Source organism: Eupeodes corollae, chromosome 1, assembly GCF_945859685.1.
Source record: "Eupeodes corollae chromosome 1, idEupCoro1.1, whole genome shotgun sequence".
Lineage (NCBI taxonomy): Eukaryota > Metazoa > Arthropoda > Insecta > Diptera > Syrphidae > Eupeodes > Eupeodes corollae.
This window is the reverse complement of record NC_079147.1, coordinates 115,588,710-115,608,245: the sequence shown is the minus strand read 5'-3', so window position 1 is coordinate 115,608,245 and position 19,536 is coordinate 115,588,710. Positions and strand designations below refer to the sequence as shown.

Sequence of the window (19,536 nt, the reverse complement as noted above, 5' to 3'; positions counted from 1 at the left end):
ATGGACTCATATTTTAAAAGTTCCGTTCCGAACGTTTAAATCAATTGAATTATCTTGACAGCAAAATTTTTGAAGTAGGCTGTAAAGATAATCCACAACTCTAAAAGATTAAGATAACACAGCTAACACCAATCGAAAGACTACACATTAATCTCTCCTTTTGTATGAAAATAAAATACTATTATCAAAACGATCTCCAATAGTCATTAATTTTAAGCTGTCTCAAACACCACACAATTATCAGCACAATTTTTCTTTTCTCTTTAAAAGTGACGGATTTATAAGCTCTAATATTGGCATATAGAAAACCCAATACCGTATACTTTTTTAAAACAAAAATTTAGTTCAAGAGCAGGGACTATAAATTGCTGATTGCCTTATCGGCATTCGGCAATGCAAATGCTATATAAATTTTGTAATTGGTTTTATTCGGATTAGTACTTTCATAAAAGTAACACACTTTAGTGAAAAATGATCAGGACTGTCTTACTCACTTTGTTTCTTTTCGAAACAGTTTTTTGCTTCCCCTTGGAGAGCCGTGTCGTTAATGGAACAGACGCATATCCTGGCGAGTATCCCTTTATTGTAAAGATTACTAGACATTTTTTTTTGTTACCAAAATATTTGATCTCGAAATCTCTTAACTATTTGTAAGGTGTCATTGCGCAGTTCTTCAGGGTCGCATTCCTGTGGTGCAAGTATTATCAGTAATAAATGGATTCTAACAGCTGCTCACTGTGTTCAAGGAAAACGACCAAGTTCCATAAGCATTCAATATGGAGTTACAGTAATTTCATCAAGTGGACCTAATGTTGCTACTGTAAAAAAGATTATTGTCCATGAAAATTATTCGCCTATTAACAATTATGCTGATGATATTGCCCTCCTTCAACTGGAAGGAAGATTATCTATAAATGATAAAACAATTGGTCAACTTAAACTTCCTAAACAAGGATTTGAAGTTCCCGCAGATGATATGGGAACTCTTATAGGATGGGGACTTGAGAAGGTTAGATATTTGTTTTCATTTTGAATCAAACTGGGAATGTATTTAAAACATTATTTCAGACGGGTGGAGTCATTCAAAAGAATCTACAACAAGTTCAACTTAAAATTTATTCTGATGAAGAATGTAATAAACGACACGAGGGAATGACTACCGTGCATCAAATTTGTGGTGGAGTTGATGAAGGAGGTAAGGGTCAATGCAGTGGGGACTCTGGCGGCCCACTTATTTATGACGGCTACCAAGTTGGTATTGTCTCATGGAGTGTCAAGCCATGTACGATAGCTCCATATCCTGGAGTATATACGAAAGTATCCCATTACATCAATTGGATTATGGACAAAATTGAATAAGGCAATAAAAACTTAGAAAAAGTAAAACTGAAATTATTCTACTCCTCAAAGAATAGGGAGTAAATTTAGTGACTCATAAAGTTGGCACTTTTTTTGCTGTTTCAGGTCCAAGATCTTTAAAAGATCTCCGCCTGAAAGAAGATAGCTTTCCATCCTTTATGATCGCGAGGACTTTGTTGATATCTGTTTTTACCTAGAGCTTTGGAATCTGCGATTTGGTTTGATCTTTAAGCAGTAGGGTTTGGCATTTATTTTCGATTGCATGGCGGAATAATTGTTGTCCCAATACATGAATGGATAAACTTTTTTTATAAAACCTGAAAGCAAGAATTGTTTTTAAAATACCCTTTTATATTCAAATGCTTGCATATAAACCGATATTTTTAAAAGTGACGAAACACAATTAACAATAGGTTGGAGGCTACCTAACAGATTTAATTTTTTGTCAGTTGGGCACTACTCAAAACAAAACGCGCTATATAATAAGGTCTTTGATTGTAAAGGTTAGGTTAGGTTGATGAACTACCGATTGATGACTTCATCGCCAGACTTATATCAATGTTTATCAATTGTGATACCCTCAAGTATTTAACTTCCCTAAAATAGTGATTATACCAATGATATTATGAGTTTTCTAATTCTAGCTATTTCCAGGCTTTGGTAAAGCCTTGTAGAATGCTTATTGGAATATCTTTAAGTTCTTCAAGAAATATCTGCCTACGAATTTGTTTCTAGTGTTTTAGAGTGCTGGGCATAGGTTGTGGATTGTGTCTTCTTGTTTTTTGTAATCATTGCGTTCTCTGCATATGTCTTTGGTAGCAAGGTGCTTTCCTTTTTATGGTACCCAGCAGGTTGTTACCTATATTTATACCTACAAGCAATCGTAAAAACGTTTTGCCTAGGTGTCTAATCGAGGGGCATTTCAATCTTTTCATCTTTCATCGGTTTCTTAGAGTATCTTGTTGAAATTGATGCGTTTTAATTCAAAAGGATTGGGTGTCTTTGGTCGACCCTGTACTTGATTGAGAATGACAGCTTTGTCATTCCCAAGTACATGACTGGGACCCTAGTGGTGAGCTAAGGACCAGTAGTGGTTGTGGCAGAAATCGATTTTAATGCTGCTTGGCTGTCAATGAATATTGAATATGGGGATATCAGCTTAAGCGCCATCATTAAGAACTGGGGTGGATTGATTGTCACCTTTGTGATTATAAAAAGTGATTAAACTAATTTTTGCGTTTGTGTAAGGTGATCACCAAATTTTGTTTAGAATTTGGTATCACTTTAAAAGAAATTCACTGACGTTTGTTACAATTTCAGTGGTTGTATTCAAAAACCGATCTGAAGCTATCCGGATAAGTTTGTATATAGAAATTTTATAATTATGTACAAAAAAAAACCATATGCTGTGAATTGTTTAAGTTAATTTATTTTTGAATGAAGTTTAGTTTAAGTTTACTTTATGTATTAAAAAAAATAATATTAATTGAATTTTGTTTTTTATTAAATACTTGGACGGTTTGACCATAGGTCATCTCTTATTCTGTTTCCGATTCTAACGCCTTCATTGCTTGTATTTTCTACATACTGAATATTTCGATTTTCAGATGGTGGAACTAAGACCATTTTTCTGGTAGTGGAACTCTATGGTCAAAGCATATGTTTTGCAGAGCTGCACACACGTTTACAATTTGTGCAGATTTTTTTGGAGAGTATCTCAACTTTCTTTCCTCTGAGATACTTCTGCATCGAGCTTCAAGTAATAACAAAAAAGTCAATAGACTAATTAAAGAAGAGACACCAATAAAATACTTTTCATCACGCCAATGCATCTTTCAACTATACTTCTAGCCTGGGAGTGCACATAATTGAACTTACGATCATAGCCTTTACACTATGTCTTCCTTTTCTATTGAAATACATATGCCCATTTTCGGAAGGGCGGAGAATCGTAATATGGCTCCCATCAATGCAGCCGATTACTAGGAAACAAATAATAAAATAAAAAACAAGTAATAAAATTAGTTTATTTTTACTAAGAAACAAAATCCTACCTCCAGGAATTTGATATTTTTCGTAGAAGAACATTTTTGTTGCTTCTGAAGCCGATTGATTAAATTTGATTGTAAGTGGGCACAATTTCCTCTCCATTTGTTTTAAGGTCAAAGAAATAACTTCACAAACAGTACTTTGGCCCATTGGAGCTGACCAGTAAGCGCCAACTTGCTTTTGGTAGCCACCACGTCCAAGAAAATTTAAAGTCACGGCTAATCGAAGAGTATAGGGGGAATGTGTGTTGACCGCATTCCAGCTGACAAATCCAGAAGCGTTAGGATATGTAAAAATGTTTCCTTATTCAATCGAAAGTTTTTATAAAAATCTATTTAATTCAGAATATTAATTATAAATAAAAAAAATAAAAAAAAAACAAGTTATAATAAATAGGTATTTATATGTGAACAAATATAGCACATATGCGTATTCTTACTTTGGACTTGGAAGATCAAGAATGTTTATTTTATTGCGGAGGTTAATCCTCAAGAGCCGGACATTTCTATTATGATAAATATTTTTATTTTCAGTATTTTCAGAAGATAAAATCAAAGGCACAAACACATTCATATTGTCTTGAAATTTCAGCAACTAAAAATAAAAATCAATTTCCAATGAAAGTGACAACTAAAGAGCTGTCACCAGAAAAAGTCACCAAATCGTGATTGTCGCCGGTGACTATCACCTAACACAGACCGAATTTGTTAATTGTGACTGTCACCTATCACAAATCACCTTACCCGATTCCACTCCTGTTTTGCAGCGTTTGTAACTGCCAAAACTTCGGCTTAAAAGATGTTGCTTATATCGGGAAATTTGAAGAATATACTAAGACTAAGTGCCTCCTCTCCCGAGGGACCAAAGTGTTGCTATATAAGACCCTTATCATCCCCGTCCTGCTATACGGTGCAGAAGCATGGACCATGACAAAAGCGGATGAAAGCACCTTGGGTCGCTTCGAAAGAAAAGTTCTTCGTGTGATCTACGGTCCCGTATGCATCGAAGGGGAATGGAGGAGAAGATGGAACGACGAACTGTACGGGCTGTACACCGACGTAGACTTAGCAAGAAGAGTAAAAGTCCAGTGACTAAGATGGCTGGGTCACGTAGAGCGCATGGAAACCAATGCTCCGGCCCGGAAAGTCTTCGAATCCGCACCCACAGGACAGCGCAGTAGAGGAAGACCGAGGATCAGGTGGCGCGCACAAGTGGAAGGTGACCTCACCCAACTTGGAGCGCGAAACTGGAGACATATAGCTAGGGACCGAGCTAGATGGAGAAGTTTGTTGGGTGAGGACCTAGTTCACACAGGACTGTAGCACCACCTTAAGTAAGTAAGTAAGTAAGTGCCTCCAAGAGGCAACCTGATTCTACTCCAGCATCCCATTTGATCCGTCAGTATATACAAAAAATTTTGACGACTTATATATGGAACATTGTCTATTGTGTTAAAAGTGAAGATATAATACTATGCAGTCTGTGTTTATATTGTCCCCTAGGTATTACTGTAGAATCTGTCCGATTGTGGCTGGTTTATCAGCAACTCGTCTAGCTCAGCCAGAAGACGCCACTAGCAGCCATTTCATTTACTTATAAGTATAGAGGTATAAGATTGAGTATTTCTTCCATTTCTGTAGTAGTACTGATCCTCTTTGCTTCTATACCACGGGATGAGACATTGTAAAAAAGAGGCTGGGATGCGACCCACACTGATAACTTCCCATCCCGTCTGTCGATACTCGTATCAATTTTTACCAAATTTGCGTACTATTTTATGTAGATTTAATTTTTTATGAAAAAACGGACTGTTGGATTTTTATAAAAAAATTACTGAATATCGAAAACAATATTTCTGTGAAATGAAATAAGTTTGAAGCCAATATTCCAAATTTTTGAAAAGATATTTGAGTCGAAAATCAATTTTTACCAACTTTTGTTTAATCCTTTTTAGGTTTTTAATTTTTTGTACAAAAAACTGTTAATTAGTTTTTTTTAATTTTACTGAATGTTAACAATAATATTTTTTGAAATATAAAAGTAGTTTAAAGCCAATATCTACAATTTTTGAAAAGATATTTGAGTCGAAAATCATTTTTTACCAACTTTTGTTTAATCCTTTTCAGGTTTTTAATTTTTTGTACAAAAAACTGTTAATTAGTTTTTTTTTTAATTTTACTGAATGTTAACAATAATATTTTTTGAAATATAAAAGTAGTTTAAAGCCAATATCTACAATTTTTGAAAAGATGTTTGAGTCGAAAATCAATTTTTACCAACTTTTATTCATTTTTTTTAGGTTTTTATTTTTTGTAAAAAAAACTTTCAATTCGATTTTTCTCAAGATTTTTCAAAATGTTAAAAACAATATTTCTTATAAGATAAAATAAGTTTGAAGCCTAGATTTCAAGTTTTTGAAAAGATATTTGAATCGATATTCAATTTTTACCAACTTTGAGTAATGTTTTTTTAGATTTTTATTTTTTATAAAAAAAAATGTCAATTCGATTTTTCTCAAAATTTGATCAGATGTCAAAAACATTATTCTTCGTTGCACAAAATTTTTTTGGAGATGAAATCATATTTTTGTCGTAAAATTTTGGAGGTGACAAATTTTTTTTCCAGTTTTTTTGATAAACCGTTAAATGGATTTTTTTTTCAAAAAATATACTTGTTTGATATCACATTACAATATATTATATAAAGTGTAATTCAAGTCTCTAGCGTTTTTGGTTCGTAAGATATTTAGGGTTAACCAACACTTTCACCTTTTTTTCAAACTGCTATGGTAAAAAAACAAACCTCGCAATTTTCTCTTCTGGTTCTTGAGCTATGGAGGACAAAAAAACGTCGCGAACGTACGGACGTACAACCGTACGTACACACGCACGCACAGACATCTTTCTAAAAATCTTTTATTTCGACTCTAGGGACCTTGAAACGTCGAGAAATGTCAAAATTTTCAATTTGACAAATCGGACCCATTACAATAACTTCCTATGGGAAGCTAATAAATTGACGAACAATTAATAGATATACATAAATGTGGTTTGTTCTTAATGGATTAAGTTTTTAACAAAACTTTCAGTTGTTCTTAAATATGCTCTTAGGCTCGTTTCACCCTATACGGTTTTGAACGTACGGCAAAAAACCGGACGGCTACATTTTGTTTTTAAATTCATTTTTTATTTATTCAATCTTAAACCTATCTTAAAGCTAGATAAAAATTCATAAAACTAGCCTAATTATCCATAACTTACAACTAACTTAATGGTCTCATACGGACACTCTAAGTTAAACTATGACACTAACTACTAATGCCTTTCGGCCCTAAGATCTATTTAACTTCAATTTAAATTTTATTTATTTTGTATTTATTAGAAAATTATGAGAAAAAACTAATATCAATATCCTTTTTTATTTTTACTTAAAAACTACTTAAAATAAGGTCCTTAATATAAAACTTAAAGCATTTTGTCAGAGGCGCGAAGAGCATATAAGCTTTCATATTTTACGTTCACGGCAAAACGCCGGCGCCGCGCCGTGTAGAAACCGTCTACTGCCACTACAGTATACGGCAGCCGGACGGGCGTGGTGTACGTGACGAAATGCATGTTTTCACATCATACGATTTTATTCGTGTGACAGAGTTCGATAAGCAACGTCAAGACACAATGAAAAAATATACTAAGCACAGGAACCCTTTATATACCTTGTTTTACCGTACGCTAAAAATCGTATAATGTGTAATTAGCCATTGATCCGGTTTATGCCGTGCGGTCAAAACCGTGTAATGTGAAACAAGCCCTAGGTTAGGTTAAGAAACGCATCTGAGGATATGCAAGCTAGTAAAATTATGAGTTATAGTTGACTCACTGCGAACCTTTACTGCGATCTATAATTAAACAAAAAAATCTAAATAATATTTCATTTCTATAGTCCATCCTTGACAAAAAGTTCTGGTATGTCTAGAAGAGTACAGCATCTACAAACCATTGAAGTATCGAACAATACAAATCAAATATTGTTTTGATTATTTTAATTAATAATAGTGTCAAGTCTGTTAAGTTTTCATGTATTTAGTATATGATATCTGGTAAAAAAGTTAATTTAACGTCTCCATGGCTCGGGACTTCATTTGCAGTCAACTGCGTTCTTTGCACCTAAATTTAGACCAAGGCACCTAGTTAATTTTTCAAGTATAATAAACTCCAAACTCGGAACCTTACTTCACTAACCTTTACCTTCAGATGATCATGAAAAAAAAAACAAAAAACTATCAAAAACATAATTGTCTACAAATCCCTCCTCAAGCAAGCTACAATTTTATCTTGACCTGTATTTTGTATATTAAAAAATTTGACTTATTCTTTTAAAAATTTGACAATGAACCCAGCTACATACATATGTAAAACATCAGATAGAATTGCAGAAAATAAATAATCACAGAATCTCAAGAAAATTACGTGGGTGGTTTTTTTACCATAGCAGTTTGAAAAAGGTGAAAATTTTGGTTAACCCTAAATATCTTAAGAACCAAAAACGATAGAGACTTGAATTAAATTTTATATAATATATTGTAACGTGATATCAAAGAAGTATATTTTTTGAAAAAAATTCAACTATAACGGTTTTTTTTGTAAATCAAAAAATTTGAAAAAAAAAATTTGTCGTCTCCATAATTTTACGACTCAAATATGATTTCATCTCCAAAGAATTTTGCGCAAATAATGTTTTTGACATCTGAAAAAATTTTAAGAAAAATCGAATTTTTTTTTATAAAAAATAAAAATCTAAAAAAACATTACTAAAATTGGTAAACATTGAATATCGATTCAAAAACTTGAAATTTAGGCTTCAAACATATTTTATCTTATAAGAAATATTGTTTTCAACATTCTGAAAAATATTGAAAAAATCGAATTAACAGTTTTTTTTACAAAAAATAAAAATCTAAAAAAAATTAATAAAAGTTGGTAAAAATTGATTTTCGACTCAAATAACTTTTCACAAATTTGAGATAATAGCTTCTAACTAATTTTTACTTATAAGAAATATTGTTTTCAACATTAGGACAAATTTTGAAAAAAATGGAAATGACAGTTTTTTTACAAGAAATAAATCTCTAAAAAAAAACAATACAAAAACTTGGTAAAAATTTACTTTCGACTCAAATAGCTTTTCAAAAATTAAAAATATTGGCTTCAAATTTATTTTATTTCACAGAAAATATTGTTTTCGATATTCAGAAATTTGTATATAAAAATCCAACAGTCCGTTTTTTCATAAAAAATAAAATCTACAAAAAATAGTACGCAAATTTGGTAAAAATTGATACGAGGACATATAGACAAACTTTTAAGCAAGACAAATCGACAGACGGGATGGGAAGTTATCAGTGTGGGTCGCATCCCAGCCTCTTTTTCTATAATTTTCATAACTGATCTTTTGTAACTTTAAATTGAAACACCCTGTGTCATAAAAATCTCCAACTAGTTGGCATACACCCTAAACTCTCTACGTATCTTAACTTAGTTATCGGTCTGGCTGCTGCTTAACTGAACGAAGCTATTTTCTAGATACTTTATTTTATTGTTCGGTTGGCAGCTATATATTTTCACGGGCACAAAATTTTAAAAAAAGAGAGATACAACGGCCAGGTACTTGATTGGCAAGCTTTAAGAAGAAAAGGAGAAACTGTAATTTTAAACGCTCTCTGTGTTAAAAATTATTTTAATAACTTTTAAATAAAGTTAATTTGTTTAAAATCGGTTTTCTTTGTTTTTATAATAATAAATAGATGGTCACAAAAAGAAGTGACATTTTTAAAATTACACACGCCACGAATAAAGTACGAAGATGCCAGTAACACATTCTCCAGGAAACCCTTCCACTCCTCCTCCAGCACAACATCAGGCGCAGCAGCAGCAACACCGAAGACGAGCTACATGTAACATATGCCAGGAGCCCTACAACGAAGAAATGATCTACTGTGATGGGGTATGTAGAAAATGGTTTCACTTATTATGTGTAGGTTTGAGTAGTAGTCAGGCCGATGAGCTGGGTAGATGGGTTTGCGAAGATTGTAGAGAAGGGTATGTCAAACGGGTGGAAGTTCTATGCAAAGAGGTAGTGACATTGAGTGAGGTCGCCCAAGGAACCATCGACGCCAAAAAAAGAAGAACAGTGATCCGGGCAGCGATGGAAAAATTTAACAAAGCAAAAGAAAAATATATTTCTCTTACCGGTGATTTCGTAGATCAAAAGGGAGATCCACTACCAACTCCAAGAATAGAGGAACCACAGGAGACGGCTGCTGTTGAGGAAAACGAGTCAGAGGGACGGTCTATAACATCAAAATCAACATCAATGTCGACAGCAACGAGAATGAAAATGCAATTGCTGGAAAAGCAACGCAAACTGTTGAAGGAGCAGCGTCTAAACCTGCAACTAGAGCACGATGTCCTTAAGCAGCAGCAGGATCTTGTGGATCAAGCATCAATCTACGATCTCAATTTTGAAGCCGATGAAAGCAACCGAGTAGAAGAGGTCACAGACGCCGTCAACAACATCACACTAAATCCTCAAGCGCGTGAATTCGAACCTTCATTCAGTCAGAGGCAGATTGCGGCCAGAAAGATATACAGAGCACTTCCAACATTCACAGGAGAGTTAGAAGAATGGCCCGTGTTTAAACGAATGTTTGAGCAATCAACCAAAGAATGCGGGTATTCCAATGAGGAAAATTTAATGCGTCTGCAACAATCTTTGAAAGGCAGAGCCAGGAACGAAGTCGCAAGTCAATTATGCGAACCTTCTTGCATACCAGACATTATGGAAAGTCTTATGCTTGCATTTGGACAGCCCATTGTCATTCTTAACGCTCAAATAGAAAAAATAAGTAAATTTCCACCTGTGAGAGGAGACAAGTTAGAATCAATAATTCAATTTTCGACAGCAGTCACTAATATGAATGCAATTATGAAGGCATCGTCATTAGAAAGCCAATATGACAACCCATTATTGTTAAAAGAATTGCTGAAGAAATTAAATAATGATTTGAAGATGAAATGGGCTTCATATGCTTATGAAAGGAACGTCTCAGGGGTTTTGGCATTCGGGTCTTGGTTAAAATTAGAAGCGAAAAAAGTTTATTCCATACTACCATCATTCGAGAGAGTCGAGAAGCAGCCATCGAAAAAGGAAAGCAGAATTAACGTTCACGTTGTAAATGATTCATTCCATAAATGTATAGTTTGTTCAAGTAAATGTAAATCAGTAGAAACTTGCGTAGTTTTTAATAATCTTCCTTCAGCTAGCAGGTGGGAAAAGGTTAAAGAGCTTAAGCTATGCCGACAATGTTTAACCGTCCATAGGATGAAATATCCGTTCAATTGTAAGCAGGCAGTTAAATGTAATGTAGCCGGTTGTAGTCGTAAACACCATCCACTTATGCATTTAGAAGTTAACTCGCAAAGTAATCTACCCGTAGTAGAGTCTATACAAAACAGCCATACGAGACCGGATGATGAATTTCAGTTCCAATATTTACCTGTAATACTACAGCATGGAAACAAAAAGCAACAAGTGATGGCGTTTTTGGATGGTGGTTCCAGTGGCACCCGAATTGAAGAGGATGTGGCTGAGCAGTTGGGATTAACAGGCCCGAAGGTAATTCTAAATTTGAAGTGGACAGCCAATGTGAGTCGTCAAGAAGAATCAACTAAAGTTTCCGTACATATCTCCGGAGTGTATGAAGGCGCTAAGAAATATGTAATTCCGGAAGCACATACGATTAGAGAACTCAACTTACCAAAACAAACCTTGTGCTATGAAAAGCTGGCGAATAAATATAATCATTTAAGAGGCCTTCCTGTCTGTTCATACAGATCAACACAACCTAAGATAATGATTGGGATTAGTGATTGGCACTTAGCAGTTCCGATCAAAACACGACTGGCAGGAGATAAAGATCCCGTCGCGACTAAATGTAAATTGGGATGGTCAGTGTTTGGGTCAAAGCGAACTTCTGAATACGAAAGTGTCAACTACCACGTCGAAGAACATCGTGAACCTGATGATGAGGATCTGCACGAAAGTATGAAAAAGTTTTTCTGCATTGAGACTCTGGGAGTCAGAGTGCCCAAAGATGATTTATCTTCCCAAGAAGATCGCCGAGCTACTTCTATAATGCAAATTACGACAAAGCTTGTAGGACAAAAATATGAAACGGGTTTGTTATGGCGTTATGATGATGTTGATTTACCCGACAGCTTTCCAATGGCTAAATATAGGTTAAAGACGCTAAATCGACGTTTAGAAAAAAACCCACAATTGAGGATTGAGATGCAAAACCAAATAGCTGCCTATTTAAACAAAGGTTATATTCGCAAACTTGGGCAAAGGGAATTAGAAAAGCAGCACAAGCACGTATGGTACCTTCCTCTATTTCCCGTAATCAATCCTAATAAACCAGGCAGAGTGCGAATTGTTTGGGATGCGGCCGCAAAGTTTAATGGTGTCTCTTTAAACTCATTCCTTTTGAAAGGACCTGACCAGCTTTCATCCTTGCTTGGTATTCTCTTTAGATTTAGAGAAAATTCTGTAGCCATATGCGGGGATGTTTCAGAAATGTTCCACCAAGTCAAACTAATAGAAGAGGACCAACAAGCTTGTCGATTCTTATGGAACGATCATCAGGAGGAGCCAAGCGTTTATGTAACTCAAGTCATGACATTTGGAGCAACTTGTTCGCCGAGTAGTGCTCAATATGTGAAAAATCTGAATGCTAAACGTTTTGAAAGTGATTATCCTAGGGCGGTTAAGGCGATTGTGGACAACCACTACGTCGACGACTTACTCGATAGCGCCGCCACAAAAGATGAAGCAATTGAACTAGCTAAACAGATTAAGAAAATTCACTCGGCAGGAGGGTTTCATATACGCAAGTGGAAATCAAATTCTCATGAAGTGATGTTGGCGCTAGAAAGTTCACATGAGGTGACTGAACTTGTTAACCTTAATAAAGAAGAAGAACAAACTACTGAAAAGGTCTTGGGTATGTGGTGGGACACGCAGTTAGATTCATTCACATTTTCTCTAAAGCTAAACAAAGGTAGCAAAAGTGTTTTGAATGGCCAACATAAACCAACTAAACGTGAAGTTTTGAGAATCCTTATGTCGGTTTTTGACCCTTTAGGACTAATTAATCACTTTACAAGTTATTTGAAAGTCTTGTTACAACAAATATGGTGCTCCAAAGTAGATTGGGACGATGAGATTGAAAATGAGCAACACGACCATTGGCTGAAGTGGCTTCAACAACTTCATGAAGTCGAATCCATCCACATTCCCAGATGTTATACTACAAAACCATCGATATGGAATGAAGAGAGCATACAGATTCATATATTCGTTGACGCCAGCAAAGACACCAGCGCGGCAGTTGCATATATAAGAATTCAGACTGAGTATAAAGTATCTTGCACACTTTTAGCCTCCAAAACAAAAGTTGCACCAATTAAACTTACATCAATTCCGAGGTTGGAACTAATTGCAGCATTAATTGGAGCTAGACTTGCATGCAGTATTCGACAGTCATTAAGCAATCCAATTACTAAAATCTTCTACTGGTCGGATTCGGTTACTGTATTAAGATGGTTGAGATCGGATGCTAAAGCAACAAAGGGCCAATTTGTTGCATTTAGAATTGCTGAAATACAAGAACTAAGCAATATTGGAAATTGGCGATACGTACCTTCAGATCTGAATGTGGCCGACGATGCAACTAAATGGAAAAAAGGACCATCCCTCAATATGAATGATCGTTGGTTTAAAGGACCCGAATTCCTGCTTAGGGACGAAATTGAGTGGCCGGATGATATCTCACTGCAACCAAACCCAGATGCTGAAATCCTTGAGGCGGTTCACCATATCTGCGAACCAGCTATTAAATTTGAAAATTTCTCAAGTTGGCTTAAAATATTGCGACTCACAGCCTTTGTACATCGGGGTATTCAAGTAATAATAAAAAGAAAAATTGAAATTATTTTATTTTCGAAATTCTTGATGTCATATGAGTATAAGCGTGCTGAGATCTCATTATTTAAAATAATTCAAAGTCAATGTTTCGAAAATGAAATAAAGTGCTTGAAACAATATGGTAATTTATATGGTAATAGAAACGATGGTAAAAAACGATTTAGCAATGAAATAATTTCTCTAAAACCATATCTAGACGACGATGGTGTACTCAGATCTATGAGTAGGATTGATAAAACTGACTGTGTGAGTAAGTCAATAAAACGACCCATAATACTTTCACAAAATCATTATGGTACAAAGTTGCTTGTTACTGATTATCATGAACGGTTTCGGCACATTAATCATGAGACAGTAGTAAACGAGGTAAGAAAAAAATTCTACATTCCTAGGCTGAGACAGTTACTAAAGCGGATCAGAACGTCATGCAATCGTTGCAAAATACTTAGGGCAAAACCAGAATACCCAGAAATGTCTGAATTACCAGCTGTTCGTTTGACACCTTACACTCCTCCGTTTACCTACACAGCAGTGGACTACGGTGGACCTTTCGAAGTGGCCAATGGACGAAAATTGGAAAAACGCTGGATTTGCCTATTCACCTGCTTAGTGGTACGAGCGGTTCATATCGAAATTGCCTACAGTTGCAGCACCGATTCGTTCATTTTGTGTTATCGGAATTTTCTAAGTCGCAGAGGACCCGTGAGGAAAATATTTAGTGATCGGGGAACAAACTTCGTCGGAGCCGAAAAAATTCTACGAAAGGACTTAAAGCAAATCGAATCACAAACCATAGCATCAAAATTTGTTAGCGCTGAACTTGAATGGTATTTTCACCCTCCTGGGTCACCACATATGAACGGGTGCGTCGAACGTTTAATAAAATCAGTAAAAACCGCTTTGTATGCTGTTAGTGACATCACCACTCACAAACCGAATGATGAGCTGTTTCGGAGTTTTTTAATGGAAGTTGAGGATATGATCAACTCAAGACCCTTAACCTACTTGCCCTTGGACAGTGAAGAATCCGAATCTCTAACACCTAACCATTTCCTGCGGCAGTTTGCTGGAGGTTCGACACCAACTCCTCTTGAAGACATAAACGAGAATGTAAAGTTGCACAAAACAAACGCGCTAATGTCTCAACTGTACGCGAAGCATTATTGGAAGAGATGGGTACAAGAATATTTGCCAACGTTAACCAGAAGGGATAAGTGGACTCAGCATGCTAAGCCCCTTCAAGAAGGAGATATAGTTTTGGTTATCGATGAGAGATATTCCCGCAAATCTTGGCCTAAGGGTAAAATACTCAAAGTTTATATGTCTAAAGATAACCAAGTAAGGAGCGCTACAGTAAAAACTATGGACGGAATTTATGAACGCCCAGCTGTTAAACTAGCTAAGTTGGACCTAGATGAAGATGTACATTTAAGCGAAGCACTGGATCAATGTACCGGGGAGGAGAATGTCATAAAAATCTCCAACTAGTTGGCATACACCCTAAACTCTCTACGTATCTTAACTTAGTTATCGGTCTGGCTGCTGCTTAACTGAACGAAGCTATTTTCTAGATACTTTATTTTATTGTTCGGTTGGCAGCTATATATTTTCACGGGCACAAAATTTTAAAAAAAGAGAGATACAACGGCCAGGTACTTGATTGGCAAGCTTTAAGAAGAAAAGGAGAAACTGTAATTTTAAACGCTCTCTGTGTTAAAAATTATTTTAATAACTTTTAAATAAAGTTAATTTGTTTAAAATCGGTTTTCTTTGTTTTTATAATAATAAATAGATGGTCACAAAAAGAAGTGACACCCTGTAAATTTGATATATTTTGCTAAGCCGCTTAATAACTGAAGCTATGTAAACAAATCTTCCTGATATACCTAGCCTTCAACATAAGAAAATTGCGGTAATAATGTCAATCGATAAATCCCGTGCTATGTACCAACACAAATAATTTTAAAGCGTGCTAAAAAGTTTGAATTTCAATAAATACTTTCGCTTTTAAAAATTGTTTCGGCCTTACTTGTTTATGAAAATTTCGACTTCAGCACACAGAGTAATAAAGTTCAGCTTTCAGTTGAATGGAAAATTATGATTATCTGTCATTTTGACATAAGTAGAATTGACTTGATAGTTAGGGAGATTTTTTGAAACTAATTTTTTTGACTAACTTTCTAGGTTACTTTCCAATAAAGTTGCCTTAATTGGAGGTCAATTTTTGGCAGCTGGCCAATCAGATACAAGAAACTTGCCTTACTTTTAAGTCAATTATGTAGTCTGAACCTGCGTTTCTTTAATAAATTTTATCTAGCAAAGAGTTTCGTAAATTGAAAATACATGCGGTGACAACCACAATAAATAAAGATTTAACTTTTTATTTAAATTGAACATTAATGTTTACAGAGCGATCTGATCTCCAGCGCAAATCGCGTTGGTGTGTTCAAGCCCAAAGTATAAGGGTCCGACTTGAACAGCATTTCGCGTTTTGTATATCTTTGTATATTAATTTAAATAGTATTATCATGAAACACAAAATTTTGGTACGAAAGGCGGACCATGGGGGCGCTGCCTGTACGAAAATTAAGTGTGGAATCTAAGAGCGCCTGGAAGTATAAAAATATTGAAATAAATAAATAAAATAAATTACTCAAATGTAAACAAAAATGAGTCGTTGCCAACGTTACTTGATATTTGTTTTATTCATACCTATCAATGTATAGAAGGTATGCATATACAATACATTTAGTTGTATGTGTTTTAGATTTGTTAGCAGAAAATTGTATCATTTGATTTTAGATTTTCTATTTTTGTGAAATCTGAAAATTTAAAAGCAACGTTTTCAAATTTCAGTTTTGATACAATGATACGTTGCCATATTTTGAATTTTTCCATAGCAAATACATTCGATGTAGGTATTTTTTAAATTTGTTTTTTTTTTTATTGTAATGTGGGTAGTGGGTGGGTTGGGTAGGTATGTAGAAAAGTAAGTATTAAGCAGGTTGGTGTGTATTAAGCTGAATTGTAAGGACTAAAGTCATTTCGTAATTGGAGTCAAGTCATAATTCAAGCTAGAATTAAACAATGAAGGGCCAACGCGTTGACTCTGTGACGTCAAAAAAACATATAAATATTTTGTGTCAACGTTCAAAGCGTCAATGCTTAAGATGTTGACTATCACACGATTAAACAAAATAATTTTTATTTAAGCCAACGTTATTTTTATTTTTTTCATATAAGGGTGTGAAAGAATGTTAAAATGGGTACAGTGTAAGCATATTACATAATTATTGTGTGATATTGAATTATTGTAGATCTACAAATGACGTCTATTTGACGTCAAAGAGTCAACGCATTGACCGTTTACGTTGACCTTCTAATAGTAGCTTCAGACTTTTTTCTAAACAACTGTGCTAGAATTGGAAAAAAAGAGAATTTATGCATGTTTACCTATTTTAAAACATATTTTCTATATTTATAGTTTTGGAGTTAAAATAGGTACATGAATAAGTACGACAGTATTTGTTTAGGTTGGCAGGTTGTTGCATAGACAAAAATGTAGGGAAGTTTCTAGGGAATAATTTTGTTAAATTAATGTATTAAACCAAAAAGATAACAAAACCTACTATTCTTCTCACCCTCATTTTGGTTGTTTTAAAAAACGGACAAATGGCTAAAGATTACTACACTATCTTCTTCTTGCTTAATGCGTTTTTAGGAAAAAGGTCAAATGGTTTTGGTTTGTCAGGTGTAATTAATTATTTAAGTTATCACGTTTTAAAAATGACATTCTAATTTTAAGGAATTTAATTAAGGAATAAAGATAAAAAAACCTTAACATTGAAGAAATGAACGTCAAATTTCAAATCAAAATTAAATACATTTTTTATTTCCAACAAAATCTTTGTCAATTTTAATCTTCACCTGAATTACTATTGATTTATTTCTACGGTGCTAACATCAAATTAACTAAAAAGAGTTTTTAAATAAGTGACCATTAAAGCTGTTATTTTAACATGAGTATATTTTCAATGTAGCGGCTTGGACGCAACCCGCACTGATAACTTTCCATTCCGATTAACTACTTAACTGTTGGATTTTAATAAAAATTAGGTAAATGTGGCAAATAATATTTTCTGTGAGATAAAACTAATTTGAAGCCAATGTTTTTAATTTTTGAAAATGTATTTGAGTTAAAAGTACATTTTTACCAATTATCAGTATTGTTAACTTCCCATAGGAAGTTATTGTAATGGGTCCGATTTGTCAAATTGAAAATTTTGACATTTCTCGACGTTTCAAGGTCCCTAGAGTCGAAATAAAAGATTTTTAGAAAGATGTCTGTGCGTGCGTGTGTACGTACGTTCTTGACTTCAAATAAATTTTGTTATACAGATAATAAGACAGAAAGATGCAGAAAGGGCTCTCAAGAAAAGTGCGTGGGTGGTTTTTTTACCATAGCAGTTTAAAAAAAAGGTGAAAATTTTGGTTAACCCTAAATATCTTACGAACCAAAAACGCTAGAGACTTGAATTAAATTTTATATAATATATTGTATCGTAATACAAAACAATAAATAAATAAATCAAAAAAACTAAAAAAAAAATTTGTAACCTCCAAAATTTTACGACTAAAATATGATTTCATCTGTAAAACAATTTTGTGCAACGACAAATAATGTTTTTGATATCTGATGAAATTTTGAGAAAAATCTAATTGACAGTTTTTTTTACAAAAAATAAAAACCTAAAAAAAAAAGTACAAAAGTTGGTAAAAATTGATTTTCGACTCAAATATCTTTTCAAAACTCTGAGATATTTTCTTTAATTTACTTTTATCTTTTAAAAACTGTTGTTGTATACATTCAGTAAAATTTTGAAAAAAATCGAATTGACAGTTTTTTTAACAAAAAATAAAAACCAAAAAAAATTAATAAAAGTTGGTAAAAAATTATTTTCGACTCAAATATCTTTTAAAAACTTTGAGATAGTAGCTTCTAACTAATTTTTTCTTATAAGAAATATTGTTTTCAACAGTAGGACAAATTTTTGAGAAAAATCGAATTGACCGTTTTTTTTACAAAAAAATAAAAACCTAGAAAAAATGTATAAAAGTTGGTAAAATTTGATTTCGACTAAAATATCTTTTCAAAAATTTGAAATATTGGCTTCAAACTAATTTTATCTTATAAGAAATATTGTTTTCAACATTCGGTAAAATTTTTAAAAAATTCGAATTGACAGATTTTTTACAAAAAAAAAAACTGTAAAAAAACAATACTAAAACTAGGTAAAAATTTACTTTCGGCTCAAATAGCTTTTTAAAAATTAAAAATATTGGCTTCAAACTTATTTTATTTCACAGAAAATATTGTTTTCAATATTCAGTAATTTTTATATAAAAATCCAACAGTCCGTGTTTTCATAAAAAAATAAAATCTACAAAAAATAGTACGCAAATTTGGTAAAAATTGATACGAGTACATATAGACAAACTTTTAAGCAAGACAAATCGACAGACGGGATGGGAAGTTATCAGTGTGGGTCGCGTCCCAGCCTCTTTTTTTTTATATTTTGTACAAAAACTGTCAATTAAATTTTTCTCATAATTTTACCAGATGTCAAAAACATTATTTTTTGTTACATAAAATTATTTTGGAGATAAAATCATTTTTTGTTCGTATAATTTTCTAGGCGAACAATATTTTGTTTTTCAGTTTTTTTGATTTATAAAAAAACGTTAATTGGAATTTTTCAAAAAATATATTTCTTTGGTACCGTCGTGAGATATTTAGGGTTAATCAAAATATTTACCCTTTTTTCAAATTACTACATATGTCAAAAAAACCACCCAAAAAAATATTTGTCTCATTTAAAAATGATTAGAAAAAAATAGGGAAAACCTTAATTTTTCTAATTGGCAACCACAAAAAGTTTGTATTTTAATTTTTCTTTTATTTTTTGTCCTGTTTGTTTTTTAAATGATTTCATTGCCAATCAACCAATCAAAGAATCAAAATAACAAATTACATATACAAAATATACAAAATATAAATAATAAATTATAACAAAAATGTATTTTCAT

The 19,536-nt window shown here is 33.4% G+C and overlaps 2 protein-coding genes across 2 annotated transcripts; both read left to right on the top strand.

Moving 5' to 3' along the window:
- The first annotated feature begins 365 nt into the window (after nt 1-365).
- LOC129939735 (chymotrypsin-2-like) lies at nt 366-1,386 on the top strand. Its single transcript, XM_056047851.1, has 3 exons — nt 366-585; nt 656-1,009; nt 1,069-1,386. Exons 1-3 carry the CDS (start codon nt 472-474, stop codon nt 1,357-1,359), a joined length of 759 nt encoding a protein of 252 aa, XP_055903826.1. The 5' UTR covers nt 366-471; the 3' UTR covers nt 1,360-1,386.
- A 7,881-nt stretch (nt 1,387-9,267) lies between these two features.
- LOC129943005 (uncharacterized) lies at nt 9,268-14,937 on the top strand. Its single transcript, XM_056052210.1, has one exon. The coding sequence runs from the start codon at nt 9,268-9,270 to the stop codon at nt 14,935-14,937; it is 5,670 nt and encodes a 1,889-aa protein (XP_055908185.1).
- The last annotated feature ends 4,599 nt before the right edge of the window (nt 14,938-19,536 follow it).